General features: G+C 42.9%; 1 protein-coding gene across 3 annotated transcripts; it reads left to right on the top strand.

Annotated features, from left to right (window-relative positions):
* The first annotated feature begins 1,803 nt into the window (after nucleotides 1-1,803).
* LOC135507665 (zinc finger protein 777-like) lies at nucleotides 1,804-15,758 on the top strand. 3 transcript variants are annotated; one of them, XM_064927257.1, is made up of 7 exons: nucleotides 2,212-2,867; nucleotides 3,030-4,149; nucleotides 6,887-7,011; nucleotides 7,211-7,384; nucleotides 12,442-12,594; nucleotides 12,990-13,101; nucleotides 13,314-15,758. In XM_064927257.1, the coding sequence occupies exons 2-7, from the start codon at nucleotides 4,131-4,133 to the stop codon at nucleotides 14,264-14,266; spliced, it is 1,536 nt and encodes a 511-aa protein (XP_064783329.1). In that variant the 5' UTR covers nucleotides 2,212-2,867; nucleotides 3,030-4,130; the 3' UTR covers nucleotides 14,267-15,758. The 3 variants fall into 3 exon arrangements, with proteins under 3 accessions (XP_064783327.1, XP_064783329.1, XP_064783328.1); XM_064927255.1 differs by lacking the exon at nucleotides 3,030-4,149 and having other exon boundaries at nucleotides 1,804-2,288; XM_064927256.1 differs by having other exon boundaries at nucleotides 2,212-4,149.
* Nucleotides 15,759-20,087: the final 4,329 nt, after the last annotated feature.

Genomic DNA, 20,087 nt, shown 5'->3' with positions numbered 1-20,087 from the left:
CCTGTCCTGGGGGCCTCTTCTGTCGCTGATGGGGCGGCGTTGCAGTCTTCAGTCCGGCCCAACATCATTATCTTGGGCCTTCGTCTGCTCATCCTGCTGTGGCCTGGCCCCCACCTGTCCCTGGGTCCGGCAGTCACCGCCTGTTGCTGCTTCGTGGCTCCAGCCACCTAAGTATCCAGCCAGCTAAGTATCCAGCCGCAGAGTTATTGTCAAGCTCTGCAGCTGTAGCCCTGCGGTCTCCAGTCCTAAGATCCTTGTCCAGCTCTGCCGCTGCGACCTCCAGTCCTGGTGTCCTCAGCTGACACCATGCCGGGGGTGAAGATAACTCCTGCTCCTCACCTGGGGACCTTACAAGCCCTCACTGCCGAGATCCTCCTGTTGCCTGTTTCTGGGCAGAGGGGGCAGCCGCCACCGGATCTATCACCGCATCCTGATGGCTCCCCTCTTCCAGAACCGTCTCACAGCCTGCACTGACCCCCACCATGTCACACCCTGGTCTGGGGAGCTCAGGCACCTTTGGGACAGGGCGGCCAGGTACACCAAGAGACAGGACATCTGTTGGACCAGCTGCCCATCTGATCTACATCTCTGCCTCGCTGGATGACCACAAGTCTTCACGTCATCTCTCTCAGTGAATGTCTGTCTACCCTTGCTGCCCTTTATTGTTGATTTAAAATGTGTACAACACATTTGGTGGTGACTGTTAAAAATGGCCAGCTTTCTAGCACTCCCTTCTGGTTAGTTTAGTCAGGCAGCTTAGTCTCCTTTTCTACAGCTTAACCCTGTTTTTCACTATTTGTAACAATATATTTCCATATTGAAGACATGCAAATTACCTGTTCAACATCTCTAAAGGAAATAATAAAACAATGTATTTAGCAAAGATATGATTGGCCTACATTTTGTTATTTTGTTTCTGAAGGCTTTTTAACAAACTAGATCATAAGGGACGAATGGCGCGTTCATGTCATGTCGGAAGCTCTGAAATTTCAGACTTGCTTACTTGCTGTAGAAAGATGATACCGGAGTTTTCCAAGAATCAATGGGCACATACCATTAATATATAAGTCCAAAAAATGTATAAAGTAACTGCAAATGTTCTCTTTAAAGGTGCAATCTGCAGTTTCTACATGCATTTTTGTTCTCATAAATGAATATGTACCCATTGATTCTTGAATAATATAACTTAGAATTGCCTCATGAGCTTAGTTCAACTGTCTAACCCCATCAGAACCCAAAATATACAATTGTTTTACTCCAATATTTGTAGACAAAGTACATGTAAACAAGAACGATATAGCCTCAACATGGTTAAAACTAGAATTTTGATATCATTGATTTTTATTTTATTTTAAATACGTCTGTTCAGAACAAATTCTTACAATGACGGCCTACCCCAGCCAAACCCAGACGACGCTGGGCCAATTATGCGCTGCCCTATGGGACTCCCAATCACGACCGGATGTGATACAGCCTGGATTCGAACAAGGAATTGTAGTGATGCCTCTTGCCCTGAAATGTAATGCTTTAGACCGTTGCGCCCGAGTGGCTGGTCAGCCCTTGCATCCTTAGCTTTGTCTATGAATTTGAGAGCGGCTACATTTTCCAACCCTATCCCTAAGCTTTTTACAGAAACAGAAGAGGAGACTTCCCTTATTGTTTCAAACACTAATTGGCTCTTTAACGTGTAACGTAATAAGCAGTACCTTATTTGGATCTCAAACAGCTGGCATACGTTTTTCATTTCACCACGCCCTTTGAGCAATGACGCGAACCAATAAGATCCTTTCTCTTATGTGTAAACGGAAGTGAACATTGACCAAGAACAACTCCCACGTTAGTGTTTTATTTGTGTTACTTAGACGTTTATTAACACACGGGAACAAAACATATTCATATTTTAACTGAAAGCCGTTTAATTCGTGTTGGAGACAGGACTTGCTTGATAGATGTTTTCTAAGTAACGCTAGCTAGCTGCTAACATCAGCTAACAATGCCAATGGATAACTTTAACGGTTTGGGCTTTCACACTCAAATAGCCTCCATTATGGAGATGCTAGCGAATGCAGCCGTTGCAGAGATATGTACACTCGTAGACAACGACTATGCAGTGTTTCGTTTGGAAATAACTCAAAGCCAGAAAGAAAACAGGGCATTGCGGAGGAAACTACAGCTACTGGACCTGAAGGTGGCACGGGAACGCGCAGAGAGGACCATTCGAGAGCGCACCCTCGCCAGTCGTACCAGTAGTGTCAAGATCCTTGATCGGTACAGAGGAATGGCAAGAGGTACATTTTGCAGAAGGCGGGGGCTGTCGCCCCGTTCTTGTCTTCATATAACTCAGTGCCTGTTGCCCGGTTCTCCTCTGCACATGTGTTCAGATGTGTTAACCAGAATTTGGTCTTGGGTCAGTTTTTGGACAGTATGCAATAATTCCCCAGATTACTACACTACATGACCAAAAGTATGTGGACTCCTGCTTGTCGAACATCTTATTCCAAAATCATGGGCATTAATATTAGAGGTCGACCGATTGTGATTTTTCAACGCCAATACTGATTATTGGAGGCCCAAATAAGCCGATACCGATTAATCGGCCAATTTATTTTATTTGTAATAATGACAATTACAACAATACTGAATGAACACTTATTTTAACTTAATATAATCAAGTAAAATCAATTTAGCCTCAAATAAATAATGAAACATGTTCAATTTGGTTTAAATAATGCAAAAACAAAGTGTTGGAGAAAGTAAAAGTGCAATATATGCCATGTAAGAAAGCTAACGTTTAAGTTCCTTGCTCAGAACTTGAGAACATATGAAAGCTGGTTGTTCCTTTTAACATGAGTCTTCAATATTCCCAGGTAAGAAGTTTTAGGTTGTAGTAATTATAGGACTATTTCTCTCTATACCATTTGTATTTCATTAACCTTTGACTATTGGATGTACTTATAGGCACTTTAGTATTGCCAGTGTAACAGTATAGCTTCCTTTCCTCTCCTCGCTCTTCCCTGGGCTCGAACCAGGAACACATCAACAACAGCCACCCTCGAAGCAGCGTTACCCATGCAGAGCAAGGGAAACAACCACTCCAAGGCTCAGAGCGAGCGAATGTGACATTTGAAACGCTATTAGCGCGTGCTAACTAGCCAGCCATTTCACTTCGGTTACACCAGCCTCATCTCGGGAGTTGATATGCTTGAAGTCATAAACAGCAATGCTTGACGCACAACGAAGAGCTGCTGGCAAAACGCACAAAAGTGCTGTTTGAATGAATGTTTACGCGCCTGCTTCTGCCTACCACCGCTCAGTCAGATACTTAATGCTTGTATGCTCAGTCAGATTATACGCAACGCGTGACACGCTAGCTAGTAATATCATCAACCATGTGTAGTTAACTCATGAATTATGATTGATTGATTGTTTTTTATAATTTAAGTTTAACTTTTTATGGCTACAGGGGCAGTATTGAGTAGCTTGGATGAAAAGGTGCTCACTGTAAACGGCCAGCTCCTCAGTCTCAGTTGCTGATATATGCATATTATTAGGAGTATTAGATAGAAAACACTCTGAAGTTTCTAAAACTGTTTGAATTATGTCTGTGAGTATAACAGAACCTGAGAAATTCCACTTCCTGTTTGTATATTTTTCTGGGGGTGGCAGATTTTCAACCAAACTCTCATTGAAATTACAGTGAGATATGGATGAGTTTTCACTTCCTACGCCTTCCACTAGTAGTCAATAGAACTTTGTCTGATGACTCTAATGTGAAGGAGGGTCGAATGAGACAGGAAATAGTCACCACTGCCAGGAGTTGACCATGCTTTCACCATGCGCGTTCACAGGGGAAGGACCTGCGTTCCACCTGTCATCTGAAGTCATTCTAATTCTCCGGTTGGAAAGTTATTCAAGATATATGTAAACAACATTCTAAAGATTGATTCAGTACATCGTTTGACATGTTTCTACTGACTGTTACGGAACTTTTGGACATTTCGTCACGTTATAGTGGACACGCTTTGTGACTTTGGAATTGTTTACCAAACGCGCTAACCAAAGTAGACATTTTTGACATTTTCAAAGAAATCAAGCATTTATTGTGGACCTGGGATTCCTAGGACTGCATTATGATGAAGTTCATCAAAGGTAAGGAAACATTTATTATGTATTTTCTGTACTGAGCTCCGTCTCAGATTATTGCATGGGTTGCTTTTTCCGTTAACTTTAAAAAAAATCTGACACAGCGGTTGCATTAAGGAGAGGTATATCTATAATTCCATGTGTATAACTTGTATTATCATCTACATTTATGAGTATTTCTGTTTAAACGATGTGGCTATGCAAAATCACTTGATGTTTTTGGAACTAGAGAATTTAATACGCCAATGTAAACTCAGATTATTTTATATAAATATGAACTTTATCAAACAAAACATGCATGTATTGTGTAATATGAAGTCCTATGAGTGTCTTCTGATGAAGATAATTCAAGGTTAGTGATTAATTTTATCTCTGTCTGCTTTTTGCGAATGCTATATTTCGCTGGAAAATGGCTGTGCTTATTGTGGTTTGGTGGAGACCTAACAATCGTTTGTAGTGCTTTTGCTGAAAAGCATATTTGAAATCGGACACTTTGGTGGGATTAACAACAAGATTAACTTTAATATGATATACAACACATTTAGGAATTAGGTTTTAGGAATTGTAATTATGAGATTTCTGTGGTTTGAATTTGGCACCCTCTATTTTCACTGGTAGTTGTCATATCGATCTCGTTAGCGGGATTGCAGCCATAACAAGTTAATGCTAGCTAGCAACTTACCTTGGTTTACTGCATTCGCGTAACGGGCAGTCTCCTTGTGGAGTGCAAGGAGGCAGGTCGTTATTGCGTTGGACTAGTTAACTGTAAAGTTGTAAGATTGAATCCCCCGAGCTGACAAGGTGAAAATCTCGTTCAAGAGGCAGAACGACAGGCAGTTAACCCACCGTCCCTAGGCCGTCATTGAAAATAAGAATGTGTTCTTAACTGACTTGCCTAGTTAAATAAAGATTAAATAAAGGTGTAAAAAATAAATAAAAAATCTGCAAAATCGGTGTCCAAAAATACAGATTTCCGATTGTTATGAAAACTTGAAATCGGCCCTAATTAATCGGCCATTACGATTTAATCGGTCGACCTCTAATTAATATGGAGTTGGTCCCCCTTTGCCTCATGAGCTTAGTTCAACTGTCTAACCCAATCAGAACCCACCATATACAATTGTTTTATTCCAATATTTGTAAACAAAGTAAATGTAAACAAACACTATATAGACTCAAAACATGGTTAAAACTAGAATTGTGATATAATGGATGGTCAGTCCTTGCATCCATAGCAAAGCGGTTACATTTTTCCAATCCCTTCCCTCAGCTTGACATTGCCCTATGTAGGGTGCCGTCTTTCAGATGGGACGTTAAACAGGTGTCCTGACTATATGTGGTCACTAAAGATCCCATGGCACTTATCATAAGAATAGGGGTGTAGCTATACCCCAGGTCGTTGCTGTAAATGAGAATATGTTCTCAGTCAACTTACCTGGTAAAATAAGGGTTCAATAAATAACAGCCTCCACTTTTCTGTGAAAGCTTTCCACTAGATGATCAAACATTGCTGCTGGGACTTGCTTCCATTCAGCCACAAGAACATTAGTGAGATAGGGTACTGATGTTGGGCGAGTAGGCCTGGTTCACAGTCGGCGTTCCAATTCATCCCGAAGGTGTTTGATGGGGTTGAGGTCAGGGCTCTGTGCAGACCAGTCAAGTTCTTCCACACCAATCTCGACAAACCATTTCTATATAGACCGCTTTGTGCACAGTGGCATTGTCATGCTGAAACTTGAAAGGGCCTATTCCAAACTGTTGCCACAAAGTTGGAAGTACATAATCGTCTAGAATGTCATTGTTAAATCAATTAAAATGTTTTTTTGTCACATGCACCGACCTTACAGTGAAATGCTTATTTACAAGCCCTTAACCAACAATGCAGTTTTAAGAAAAATAAGTGTTAAAGTATTTACTAAAATATACTTGAGTTTTTTTAAATAATGTCGTTCAATTGGTAATATTCCTTTTTGTCTTCTTCTAATGCCTCTTAAGTGGAAAGTCATCTAAAAGTAATTGAAAGTAATCAGATTACGTTATTGAGTTTGGGTAATCCAAAAGTTACGTTACTGATTTCAATTTTGGACAGGTAACTCATTCCCGATTACATTTAGAAAGTAACCTACCCAACCCTGAATATTCTAACCAGATGCGCACAGCTTTTGGATGCAGATTGCAGAATAAAAGCAGGTCACCCAGTCATCAGTCAGCGCCACAAAGAAACATTCATTGGTTGTTGTAACCACAGCAATATATTTTGGGGTTGTCGTACACTTAGTGTTGTTTTGATTATTGCTTGAACAGTCACCAACATTATATTTGGTTGTGATATTTGTACAATATCTACTTTGGATGCAGCAGGTGTTAGCTAGAATGCTGACGCTTGTTCACATAGGCTGTAGCAAAGTTAGCCAAAGAGCCATTTTACTGGGCCAAGTTGAAGTGTTTTTTTTAAAAGTATAATGCAGTTGATTTGAGATGATGACACAAACGTTATATTAAGAAGGACATTCATATGAGCCTTATAATCCAAAAGTAGTTTGCAATGCATTCATAAGAAATGTGTAAATAGATTTTAAAAAATGGGTGAGGGGGCGTTCTATGACAACTCCGCCGTGTTCTGCAACCAAATTGTGCATGTCGCCCTCGTGCAGCAATGTTTGCAAACACAGAAAGGGGTTTATATACCTTTGAGTAGACAATAGCTAACCTAACAACCTATTTCCCCCAATCACTTTCTCAGGTGAAGGACATCTCACTGGAGGCCACAGGCGCTTTGAGAAGCCAGCGGGACACGATACATGGAGAGACGACCAACCAATCACTGTTGATGAGGGGAGTGGAACATTAACCCAGCACGTGATAGAGGTTAGGGTAACATTGTTGCATTAATAATTACAAGTACTTTGTAAATCAAATGTGGCTGATTTATTTCAGAAAGTCTCCACTCAGCTATTTACTTGCTTACATGCACATCTGCCATAGGGGAGCTTGTGAGACTTCCCTAGGACATTGTTATCCAATTGTACTCATGTACCAGTAATAACCTCCTCTCTTCTTCTGTCAGTATGCAGATGCAGAGACTGCAGGTCCTGGGGTCAAGCTGGAAAGGTCTGATGGAGAGGAAGCTCCACTGCACAGCAGAGACCTCAAAACTGGAGTGGCTGGAGCGACCCCTGTAGCCACCGAGGACCCCACCACCGCCCCAGTGCAGCCCAGGACCCGATGCAGCATGACGGAGGTCAGTGGAACGCAGATCGCCGTCCTCAAATCAGAAACAGAAACCCAAGGCTTTAACTGTAACACACAGGCCCTTACACACAGGATCTGACCACAGATCAGACTCAGCGAGACTGGGTCTGGGGAGACTGGGCTATCCTCTTGGTATTTCACCAGCGCCAGAGGACGGTTCATTCCCATGGGGATGGTGATACGTTAGAAACTGGTGGTGGTGTTCCTGCTTGTTCTTACACTACAGAGAAGGAACCTGGCAACATGGCCTTGGGTTTAGAGACACAGACTGATTTAGAGGGGACTGGAACCGGTACAGTAGTAGTGTATACTCTGAAGGGTGCCAAGATAAGAAAGGGGAGGGTCTGGTCGTAGATGAAGTGACTGTGAAGTTCCTACAACATGGAATGCAGATAATCACCTAGGTGACAGACACTCACAGGGCAGAGATTTCTTAGATTACAGGGAAAGCTTCGATAAATGTCACGAAACACGTTGAGGGATCGCGACCCAGAGTCCACCACAATGGGGCCTTCCGATTCACGCGGCCATGTCCTTTTCGATCAGGTATTTAACTCAAACGACATGCCTAGAGCTCAGGCTCAGGGAGTCGGAACCACATCAGGCAATCATAAAGAAAACTGGTCTTCTGCATGTTCTGTAACAAAGGCTTCAGCTGCCCCCAGAAGGTGGAGATCCACAAGAGGGTCCATACGGGAGAAACCCTACAGCTGTACACAGTGTCACATGCGCTTTGTCGAAGCTGGCACCCTGAAGAAGTATCAGAGGGTCCACACAGGGATAAAACGCTACAGCTGCCCCCACTGTGAGAAGCGGTCCTGCCACCAGCACCATCTGAAGAGGCACCTGAAGGTCCACACGGGAGAGAGGTCATTCGCCTGTACGCTAAGGGAATGGAAAATAAGTCTGGAAACACAGCAGATTGGCAAACATTCAGCAAATTGAGAAATCATATAACTAAACTAAACAAAAAGAAGAAGAAACTATACAATGGAACAAAGATAAATTATATAAAGAATTATAATAAAAAGCTTTGGATTTCTTAGCTTTAATGCCTAGAATTTCATTTAACTCTGCTCCATCCTTCATTAAGGCTGATGGCTCGTTCATAACAAAACCCTTTGATATTGCCAACTACTTTAATAACGTTTTTGTTGACAAGATTAGCATGACATGCAAACAAGAAATGCTGAGCCTTCATATTCATGCATAACACACCAAATTATGAAAGACAAGCGCTGTAGCTTTGAATCCTGCAAAGTTAGTGTGGAAGAGATTTTTTTTAAATGTATTTTTTAAGTGTGATCTATAAATAAGGACAAACCACCTGGAACTGACTACCTGGATGGTAAATTACTGAGGTTTGTTGCGGAATATATTGCGACTCCTATTTTCCAGATATTCAATCTAAGCCTAGAAGACAGTGTGCCCTCAGGCCTAGAAGGAGGCAAAGGTCATTCCGCTGCCCAAAAATAGCAAAGCACCTTTGACCAAATACAATGTTATTTTACAGAAAACAAATTAACAACAGACTTTCAGCATGCTTATAGGGAAGGGCACTCAACATACTCGGCACTGACACGACAAGAAATTGTTAAGAAGATTGTGGGAGTTGTTTTGTTAGACTTTGATATCATTGATCATAACATATTGCTGAAAAACATAGGTGTTATGGATTAATATCCTCTGCCTTATGGATGGACAGTTAACCCTCTGTTCTATTGGATTGGTTTCTTTAATGTAAGCCTCTCTAATGCAAATTTGATTTTGTGTGGTGTACCGCAGGGCAGCCGGCTTGGACCATTATTGTTTTCTTATGACCTTCCACTGACTTTGAATAAAGCCTGTTTGTCCATGTACAATGACAACTCAACAGTATACACTGCTGGTGCAAAATAAATAACTGACAACCCTTAACATAGAGCTCCAGTCAGTTTTAGAATGGGTAACTAGCAGTAGTCTGGTGCTAAATATCTCAAAAACTAAAATCATAATTTCTGGTAAAAAATCACTGGCTCAACCTTAAACCTCATTTGGATCTATTATTGAAAAATGTGGCAATTGAGCAAGTTGAAGAGACTAAACTGCTGCGTGTCACTCTAGATAGCAAGATATCATGGTCAAAACATATAAACTCAATAGTTACTAAATGGGAAGGCGTTACTCAGCTTTCTTGATACCTCAGTCAACCAGACAGGTCCTACAGGTCCAAGTTTTGTCGCACCTAGACTACTTTCCTGTTGTGTGGTCAGGTGCGGCAAAGAAGAACATAGGCAAATTGCAGTTGGTCCAAAACAGAGCAGCAGTTTTTGCACTTAGATGTACACAGATGGCGAATGTCAAAGTTGAGGAGAGATTGACTGCGTCACTGTTGGTCTTTGTGCGAGGTGTTGATGCGTTGAAGGTACCGAACTATCTGTTCAAGCAGTTGGCACACAGTAACTTATCTGTATCACACAAGACATGCAACCGGAGGTCTCGTCAGTCTCCAGGTCCAGAACAGAGGCTGGGAAACACAGTATTAAATAGAGCCATGACTAAATTGAACTCTCTGCCACCACAGGTAACTCAAGATAATAAAAAACAGATAAAAGTACAACAGTGATTGTAAAGAGACACACAGACAATTCTATTCATTTTGTATTGTACTACGTATTGTATTATGCATGTGATACGTGGTTGGGATACGACTGTGATATGTGGTCTCGCCTAACTATCTTAAGATGAATGCACTAGCTTTGGGTCACTCTGGATGGGTGCATCTGCTGAATGACTCAATTGTAATGTAAATGTAGTGGTATGTATGTACACTGAACAAAAATATAAACGCAACATGTAAAGTGTTGGTCCCATGTTTCATGAGCTGAAATAAAATAACATTTTCCATATGCACAAAAAGCTTATTTCTCTCAAATTTTCTGCACAAATTTGTTTACATCCCTGTGAGTGAGCATTTCTACTTTGCCAAGATAATACATCCATCTGACAGGTGTGGCATATCAAGAATCTGATTAAACAGCATAATCATTACACAGGTGCCCCTTGTGCGAGGGACAATAAAAGGCCACTCTAAAATGTGCACTTTTGCCACACAACACAATGCCACAGATGTCTCAAGGGAGCGTGCAATTTGCATGTTGACGGCAGGAGTGTCCACCAGAGCTGTTGCCATAGAATTTAATGTTCATTTCTCTACCATAAGCCACCTTTTATCAATGGCAATTGGAATGCACAAAAATAACGTAATGAGCTCTTGAGGTCCATTTTATGAAGGTATCTGTGACCAGTTGTGAAATCCATAGATTAGGGCCTAATTAATGTATTTCAATTAATTGATTTCCTTATATGAACTGTAACTCAGTAAAATCTATACAATTGTTGCATTTATACTTTTGTTCAGTATATATTTATGTATATCATGTATTTTATTTGTTGTGTTTTCTGCTTGGACCCCAGGAATAGTCACTGTTGCCTTAACAGCAGCTCATTGTGGATCCTAATAAAATACGAAATAAAAAAGTAAACAGCAGTAGTATGTCCTTTTATGCAACAACTAAGAGCGTTGTGTGATATAAGGCATAAGCCTAAAAAGTCTAACATATTGTGTTTGTACTGTGTAAGTTATATGATGTTCACAAATGCCTATTATTACTTTCATTCAACTACTTAATGTTTTTCCCTAGATGCTTTTAACGAGAAAATGAAAGTAGTTTATCAAGTTCATGCAGAATTGTAGTTGAGACATGTATGTGGTTTTCAGATGGTGTATTCAAAACGTGTTTATGTTTAATAAACACAAAATGGGACTTTTCATTCTAAGACTCATTGAGACTCTCTTTAGTATACATCACATATGATCTCACCCTATTCTCCATACACACGACAGTAGTTTTACCTTTATAATCAATATACACTTACTAAATATACCTTACACATACCCACACACTAACAAACACCTAATGTACACCTCAAAATAGTTTAGTCAGGTTTGACTAATGATGACTTTTGACTTGTCATAGCTGACTTATTTACCCACAACATATTTACACCGAGAGCACAAAAAATTAGGAACACCTTCCTAATATTGAGTTTCACCCCCTTTCGTCCTAAGAACAAATCAAATCAATTTTTCTTGGTCACATACACATGGTTAGCAGATGTTATTGCGAATGTTATTGCTTCCCACAGTTATGTCAAGTTGGCTGGATGTCAGGTGGTGGACCATTCTGTTGAGCGTGAAAAACCCAGCAGCGTTGCAGTTCTTGACACACTCAAACTGGTGCGCCTGGCACCTACTACCATACCCCTTTCAAAGGCACTTATGTCTTTTGTCTTGCCCCTTCACCTTCTGATTGGCACACATACACATTCCATGTCTTAATTATCTCAAAGCTTGAAAATAATTTATTTAACCGGAAATATTCTTTTTAAATTTCTCCTCCGCTACACTGATTTGAAGTGGATTTAACAAGTGACATCAAGAAGGGATCATAGCTTTCACCTGGTCAGTCTATGTCATGGAGAGAGCAGGTGTTCCTAATGTATTGTACACTCAGTTTATGTCCACCTTGATGGTTAACAACAACAAAGCAACAGTAAACATGTCGAGACAGGAGATCTGCTTGTTCAAAGTTTGGAATTTCAGTTGATTGCTATAGCGCCCTCTTGGGCCAATCAGTGTCATTTTGTAAATGCTTGGGCCCGGTTTCCCAAAATGGTGCTAATGATGAACTTAGCTTTAAGATGCTTTTGGGAAACTGGGACCCAGAGCTCTATGGCAAGATGTTTTATTAATCCAACTTTAGTCAAATTCGGGCCAGTGGTGTCTGAGATATTGCGTGTGACTAACGTGCGTACAGAGACAGTTCCACAGTCCCCTCTCCGATTTCATCGTGGGGGACAATGAAGTCATTTTGTAACTACAGTATAGGACTCAAACGTAGTGGGGATGGGTAAACACTCCATGTTGAAAGTGTGTTTATTATCTGTGTGTATGTACCTGAGGGAGTGTATGTCTGTGTAATCTGTATCACCTGTCTATTCCAGGAGGAGGAGGGTCCAGAGGTGCTTTTGGTGAAGGATGAGGGGTGTGAGGAGGGTCTGGGGAACATGGTCATGGAGGACAACCAGACTACACCTCCTCCTGAACCCACAGAGGAACCAGCTGAGCAGCACAAGACCATATACAGTATCACTGAGGTGAGCCCACTGTAAACTACTGTCTCCATGATATTAGGTCAGAGCTCGGATCCACAAAGCCTCTCATTGCATGAGTGCTGGTCTAGGATCAGTTTAGCCTTTTAGATCATAATGAATAAGACTATGTAGACAGGTGGGGACATGATCCTCGATCAGTATTTCTACTCTGAGACTCTTTGTGGATACGGGTCCTGGTCTTGATTCATTTTGTATGAAGTGTGGGACCATGTCTTTGAATTATCAAACCATTAAAGAGTATCAAGTAATAAAATCAACTAACATGTTTGCACAGTACTCATAGAAATCCCTCATTGCCCAATCAGAAGCTGCTTCATAGCAGGGTGCTTGTATCAGATTTCTTGATCCAACATCCTCTCACTCTGTATCTCTTACAGTCAGTAGACATGGAGGATGGGAAGCCTGATCTGCTGATAGTCAAAGAGGAGACAATAGAAGACGAACCAGAGAGCATTGACCTGCTAGGTCAACTAAAGATGGGGGAGCAAGGTAAGGGAGAAATACATATAGCCTACATACAGTAATAGATCTTCAATGGGAATACCGCCTGGCTATAATTTTTTTCATTTTCGTCATTCATCAAATTAAATCAATTCAACTTGTGTTTACATACAAAAACACACAATGTATGACCTTGACCAGATAATTGATTTTTTTTTCTGCCATGTTTGTAAAGTCTATTTTCTAACCTCTTCCTGCAGGTGGTTGGCTGGAGGCTAACAGAGGAGACTGGGTAGCCATCTTGGATTCCCCCTACCAGGAAGGTGCAGCCAAGGGGCCTGGGGACAACATCACTGAGCAGGCGAGGACCAGAGGCGACATAGTGAAAGTCAGTGGATGGGACAGCGTCCTCAACTCTGGGCTGGGGAACAACGCTGTTAACCACAACCAGAAACAGACAGTCAGACACAAAACAACGTCCGAACTTAGTCTCCATGACAACAGACTGGCTGAGACCAGGGCGAGGCGTAGATTTGGAGGTGTCCCTATTCGGCTGGCGAGAACAGACACAGACTCGGCTAGCGATGCTCCGTCCTGCTCCTATAGTTGTGATTCAGAGAGACTGATGGCACTTCAGGTTGACCCCCTAACAGGTGGTGCCTTCATCCTGCCTTCTATAGGATCTATCAACTGGAACATGGACCCTGCGACAACACAGACACTCCCTGGCCTTTGTCCTCCTGACACTCTCCTAATGTTAAACCAGACCTCAGACAATGCCAGTGCCTCAACACCAAATGGCTATACAAGCCCATTGACAAATGAGAGTAATAGAGATGGAGTCAGTAAAGGTGGCAGCGCCAAAGAGAAGCGCTTCCCGTGTTCATTCTGTGGGAAAGCCTTCAGTTTCCCCAAACAGGTGGAGATCCACCAGAGGATGCACACGGGGGAGAAACCATTCGGCTGCCAACTGTGCCGGGCCAGTTTCTCCGACTCGTCCAACCTGAAGAGGCACCAGAGGGTCCACACAGGGGAGAAACCCCACAGCTGCCCCCAGTGTGAGAAGAGGTTCTCCCGCCAGGACCAGCTGAAGATGCACCTGAAGGTCCACACGGGAGAGAGGCCGTTCGCCTGTACGCACTGTGGGAAGAGGTTCTCAGAGAGGAGCTACCTCAGAATACACCAGCAGAAAATGCACATGGGCCATGTATAGAGTAGTGACATGTAACGTAGTATTAGTAAGTTTGTTAATTCTGTTGGTGTTGGATGTAGAAGGAACTGGATGAGGTGAACTGAGGAAAGAATTAGTAGATGATATGGTGATGATGGTGTCTGTAAAAATGCTTCACTGATGAAAAGGGACAACCTTGTCCTATTGTTTGAATTTTGGTGTTTTATAATGAGGAAATGTTTACTTGACATGAAGCTGTGTGTAATGTAATGTTAAACCTTTTCCAAAGTATTCTAAAATTAATTTGATCAAAGTGGGGGTACCAGATTTACAGAAAATATCATACAAGTTGTTCAACAAATCATACAACTCTTTTTAATTACTCATTATAAAGCAGTCTTTTTAATTACATTTTTTTAATCGTCACTTTGTCTAATAATTCACTGTGTGTTTATTTTTTTTAATAGAATGCCAAAATATTTTTTTTATCATTTATTTCCCTGAGACTCTACTGAAATGCTCAGTCTGATCGTGTGGAAGTTAGGAATCAAATTTGAATATGAAATTATATATTTACATACACAGTCCTGATTTGCTGATAGGAGGGGTGTAGATAACTTCCACAGGTGTGTAGGTTACTTTGTCTTGTCATCAAAACAAAAGTAATCTTAATATCATTGTTGTACGTTTTCCAATAGGTCACCAGAAGATGCAGGGCCAGAACAGACTTTTTGCATGGTGGACCATCCTGGCCTAGACCCTGTCTGCCGTGTACTGTAGATATGTGGTAGTGGTGGAATAGGGGCCTGAGGGCACACAGTGTGTTGTGAAATCTGTGAATGTGTTGTAATGTTTTTATTGTATAAACTGCCTTAATTTTGATGAACCCCAGGCAGCAGCTAATGGGGATCCATAATAAATAAAACAATTCATTGCAGAATGCAATGATTATCTACAGTCTATAATCTTCAGTATCATCAATAAAGCATAGAATCAATCAGATCAAGCGTTAACTGGCGATACCGGATGTTTTTGTGGTGTCGGAGGTGGAACTGCGTTGCAGCTGTCAAATCGGCGAGCAGCTGCTCTTGTGATTATGGTCACGAAGCCACACCCGCCCCCTCAATTTAGTTCAAAACAAGAAAGTGTAGACTATGTAGAAATAATTACTTTCATCTTGAAAAATCATTAAACTAAATAATGAGGATCTCTATCATCCTAATCGAGGTGTAGATTACATTTTACATTCCAGTGTTCAAACTTGTAAACAAGGCTGTATATTATTTCTGTTAATACGACTGCGTGCAGCCAATGGCAATGTCCGCTTTAGTTATAATGCTAGGAGCCCCTTGTGGATTTGACAGCTTGAACACAGTTCCACCTCCGACACCACCAAAATAACTGCGAATTAATGTGAATGTCAACAACATTTTACGAAATAGACTTTGTGATGATATTGGAGATGATAACTGATTTACATTTTTCAAATGAAGACACATTTTGGAATGTTTTGCTGTTGAAAGTAAATAAAGAAACCAGACTGCAATGAAAGATTGTCATTCTTCGTAAATGATCCTTTCAGTTATTGACATAACATAATAAACATAATAAACAGATCGTAAAAAGGGTTATGATGAAAGTCTAAATCATGGCATGTTAGTGTCTTTTCAAGTTATGTGCTCAAGCCAGACGGATTACCAGGACGTGTACTCAAAAGCATGTGCGGACCAACTGACAAGTGTCTTCTCTGACATTTCCAATCTCTCCCTGACCGAGTCTGTAATACCTACATGTTTCAAACAGACCACCATAGTCCCTGTGCCCAAGAAAGCAAAGGTCACCTGCCTAAATGATTACCGCCCCGTAGCACTCATGTCGGTGAGCCATGAAGTGCTTTGAAAGGCTGGTCATGGCTCACACCACCACCATCATGCCGGAAATCCTAGACCCACTCCAAATGCATACCACCCCAACAGATCCACAGATGACTCAATCGCACTCCACACTACCCTTTCCCACCTGGACAAAAGGAATACCTATGTGAGAATGCTGTTCATTGACTACAGCTCAGCGTTCAACAACATAGTGCCCACGAAGCTCATCACTAAGCTAAGGACCCTGGGACTAAACAACTCCCTCTGCAACTGGATCTTGGACTTCCTGACAGACAGCCCCCAGGTGGTAAGGGTAGGCAACAACACATCTGCCATGCTAATCCTCAACACTGGGGTCCCTCAGGGGTGCGTGCTTAGTCCCCTCCTGTACTCCCTGTTCACCCCAGACTGCGTAGCCAAGCATGACTCCAACACCCTCACTAAGTTTGCTGATGACACTACACTGGTAGGCCTGATTACCGACAACGATGAGACAGCCTATAGGGAGGAGGTCAGAGACCTGGCAGTGTGGTGCAATGTGAGCAAGACAAAGGAGTTGATTGTGGACTATAGGAAAAGGAGGGCCGTACAGGCCCCCATTAACATTGTTGGGGCTGTAGTAGAGCGGGTCGAGGATTTCAAGTTCCTTGGTGTCCACATCACCAACAAACTATCATGGTCCAAACACACCAAGACTGTTGTGAAGAGGGCATGACAACACCTTTTCCCCCTCAGGAAACTGAAAAGATTTGGCATGGGTCCCCAGATCTTCAAAAAGTTTGACAGCTGCACCATCAAGAGCATCCTGACCGGTTGCATCACCGATATGGCAACTGCTCGGCATCTGACCGTAAAGCACTACAGAGGGTAGTGCGTACGGCCCAGTACATCACTGGGGCCAAGCTTCCTGACATCCAGGACCTATATTCTAAGTGGTGTCAGAGGAAGGTCCAAAAAATGGTCAAAGACTCCAGTCACCCAAGTCATAGACTGTTCTCTCTGCTACCGCACGGCAAGCGGTACCTGAGCGTCAAGTCAAGGACCAAAAGGCTCATTAACATCTTCTACCCATAAACCATAATTCTGCTGGACAATTAATCCATCCAATGTGAGGGTGTTGGTGAATGGAAAAATGTGGAGTCAGTCGCAGGACACAGATAGGGGTAATAGTCTGAAATGTACTCAAAATATAAGTAATGTTCCAACAAGGAAAACACAATAATCCAGAGCACAAAAAACACGAAGCCACATGACAAACAATAACGCAAAAAGCCAGCACGGGAGCCGAGGTAAACAGAGCCTTCGGTTGACTAAAAGCCCTATCCACTGCAGTCACACCGGTCTCCCCTTCAGCAAGGAGGTAATGGGAGCCGCTACCTGACCGAAACCCCGGATAAACCTCCAGTAGTAGTTGGCAAACCCTAAGAACCGCTGCACCTCCTTTACAGTGGTTGGAGTCGGCCAATTACGCATGGCTGAAATGCGGTCATTCTCCATCTCCACTACTGATGCGCAAAAGCGGTACCCTAGGAAGGAGATGGACTGTTGGAAGAACAGACATTTCTCAGCCTTGACGTATAGGTCATGCTCCAACAGTCGACCAAGCACCTTGCGCACCAGAGACACATGCTCGGCGCGTGTAGGGGAGTATATTAGAATGTCATCTATATACACCACTACACCCTGCCCGTGCAGGTCCCTGAAAATCTCATCTACAAAGGATTGGAAGACTGATGGAGTATTCATTAACCCGTACGGCATGACGAGATACTCATAGTGCCCAGATGTGGTGCTAAATGCCGTCTTCCACTCATCCCCGCCTTGATACATACCAGGTTGTAAGCACTCCTGAGGTCCAATTTTGTGAAGACTCTGTCATACTGGCTATGAGAGGTAGTGGGTAACTGTATTTTACCGTGATCTGATTCAAACCTCAATAGTCAATACACTGGCGCAAACCTCCATCCTTCTTCTTCACAAACAAAACTTGAAGAGACAGGTGAAATGGAAGGCCGAATGTATCCCTGTCCCAGAGATTCGGTGACATATGTTTTCATAGCCGCCGTCTCCTCCTGTGACAGAGGATACACTTGACAACTGGGAAGTGCAGCGTCTACCAGGAGATTTATCGCACAATCTCCTTGTCGATGGGGTGGTAATTGAATCGCCTTCTTTTTACAGAAGGCGAGTGCCAAATCGGCATATTCGGGAGGAATGTGCATGGTGGATACCTGGTTTGGACTCTCCACCGTAGTGGCACCTAAGGAAACACCTACACACCTCCCTGAGCACTGACGGGACCATCCCTTGAGAGCCTTCTGTTGCCACGAAATAGTAGGATCATGAGAGGCCAACCAGGGAAGGCCCAACACAACAGGAAACGCAGGAGAGTCGATCAGAAAAATACTAATTCTCTCTCATGACTCTCCTGCGTTATCCTACGGAGTGGAGCGGCGGCCTCCCTGATTAGCCCTGACCCCAAAGAACGACTATCTAAGGCATGTACAGGGAAGGGAACATCAACAGGAACAATAGGGATCCCTAAACTAAGTGCAAAGGTACGGTCAATAAAGCTGCGCCTGAATCTACTAGCGCCTTATGCTGGGAGTACTGGGAAAACTCAGGAAATGCTATATACAACCACATGTGTGCAACAGGGAGCTCTGGGTGAGGTGTGTGCCTACACACCTGATATGATCCACCAGTGGTCCGCCTGCCACCTCAACTCTCTGGGGAACCTCCCCAGCACCGACCAGCAGTGTTTCCTCTGCGGCCACAAGTGGTGCAGGGAACGGTCCCCCCTCCGGTCCCCCTCATAGCAGCACCTCCCAGCTCCATAGGGGTAGGATCAGAGGTGCTGGGGGATGGAACTGACAGACTCCGATCCAGACGTCCGCGGGAGGCCAACAGGTTATCTGGCCGGATGGATAGGTCCAGTAGTTGGTCCAGGTTAAGGGTGGTGTCACTGCAGGCTAGCTCCCTAAGAATGTCCTCGCGTAACCTACACCTGTAGTGGTCTATCGGGCCCGCTCATTCCATCCCGCGCCGGTGGCCAGAGTTCTAAAGTCCAGAGCGAACTCTTGAGCGCTCCTCATCCCCTGTCTTAAATGGAACAAGCGTTCCCCCACCGCTCTCCCTTCAGATGGATGATCGAAAAAACCCCGGTTGGCCCAGACCAGTGCTTTTCCAGTCAGACAAGAGATGAGGGAGCCGGCTGAACAGCTGCCAGGTAGAGTTCCAGCTGGAGTAGGAACCCCTGGCACCCGGCAGCCGTTCCATCATACGCCCCCAGGAGCGAGAGCCGAATCCCACTGGATCCTGATGAAGGAGGTGTGAACATCTGTACCGAGACTCTGTAACATGGTCGGGTGCTGCTGAACACATTGGGAGAGGAGGGCTGGCTGTACCTGCTGACTCCATAAATTGTGCGTTATTCTGTGAGGGTGTTGGTGAAACGAAAAATGCGGAGTCAGGCGCAGGACACAGATATGAGTAATAGTCAGAAATTTACTCAAAATATAAGTAATGTTCCAACAAGGAAAAACACAATAATCCAGAGCACAAAAAACACGAACCCACAAGACAAACAATAACGCACAAAACAGAGAGGGAAGCCAGATGGTTAAATAAGGAACATAATTAATGGAATGGAAACCAGGGGTGAATGATAAAGACAAAACAAAACGGATATGAAACATTTCAATACAATTTGGTTTGATTTGATTTGAAGCCTGTAATGTGTTCTTGTGCGAGGTAAACAGATTATGGTGAAAGTAACAGTGTGTTAGCTAAACATAATCAGACAGGAAGTATAGAGCAGCAACAGCAGCTGGTATAAAGTACAAAAAAATAGTGGTTTTATTTACATTGTTATCACCAGCTTTCTCCGACACTGACATTACTATACACAACTATAATCTCATCCTGTGACAGGAAAGGTGGAAGAGTTAGTATGTCACACTTATTGCACATGCATAATTATATTTAGC

This window comes from Oncorhynchus masou, chromosome 21 (assembly GCF_036934945.1).
Source record: "Oncorhynchus masou masou isolate Uvic2021 chromosome 21, UVic_Omas_1.1, whole genome shotgun sequence".
Classification (NCBI taxonomy): Eukaryota; Metazoa; Chordata; class Actinopteri; order Salmoniformes; family Salmonidae; genus Oncorhynchus; species Oncorhynchus masou.
Note: the sequence above shows the minus strand (reverse complement) of the source record. Positions and strands in the feature narration are given on the sequence as shown.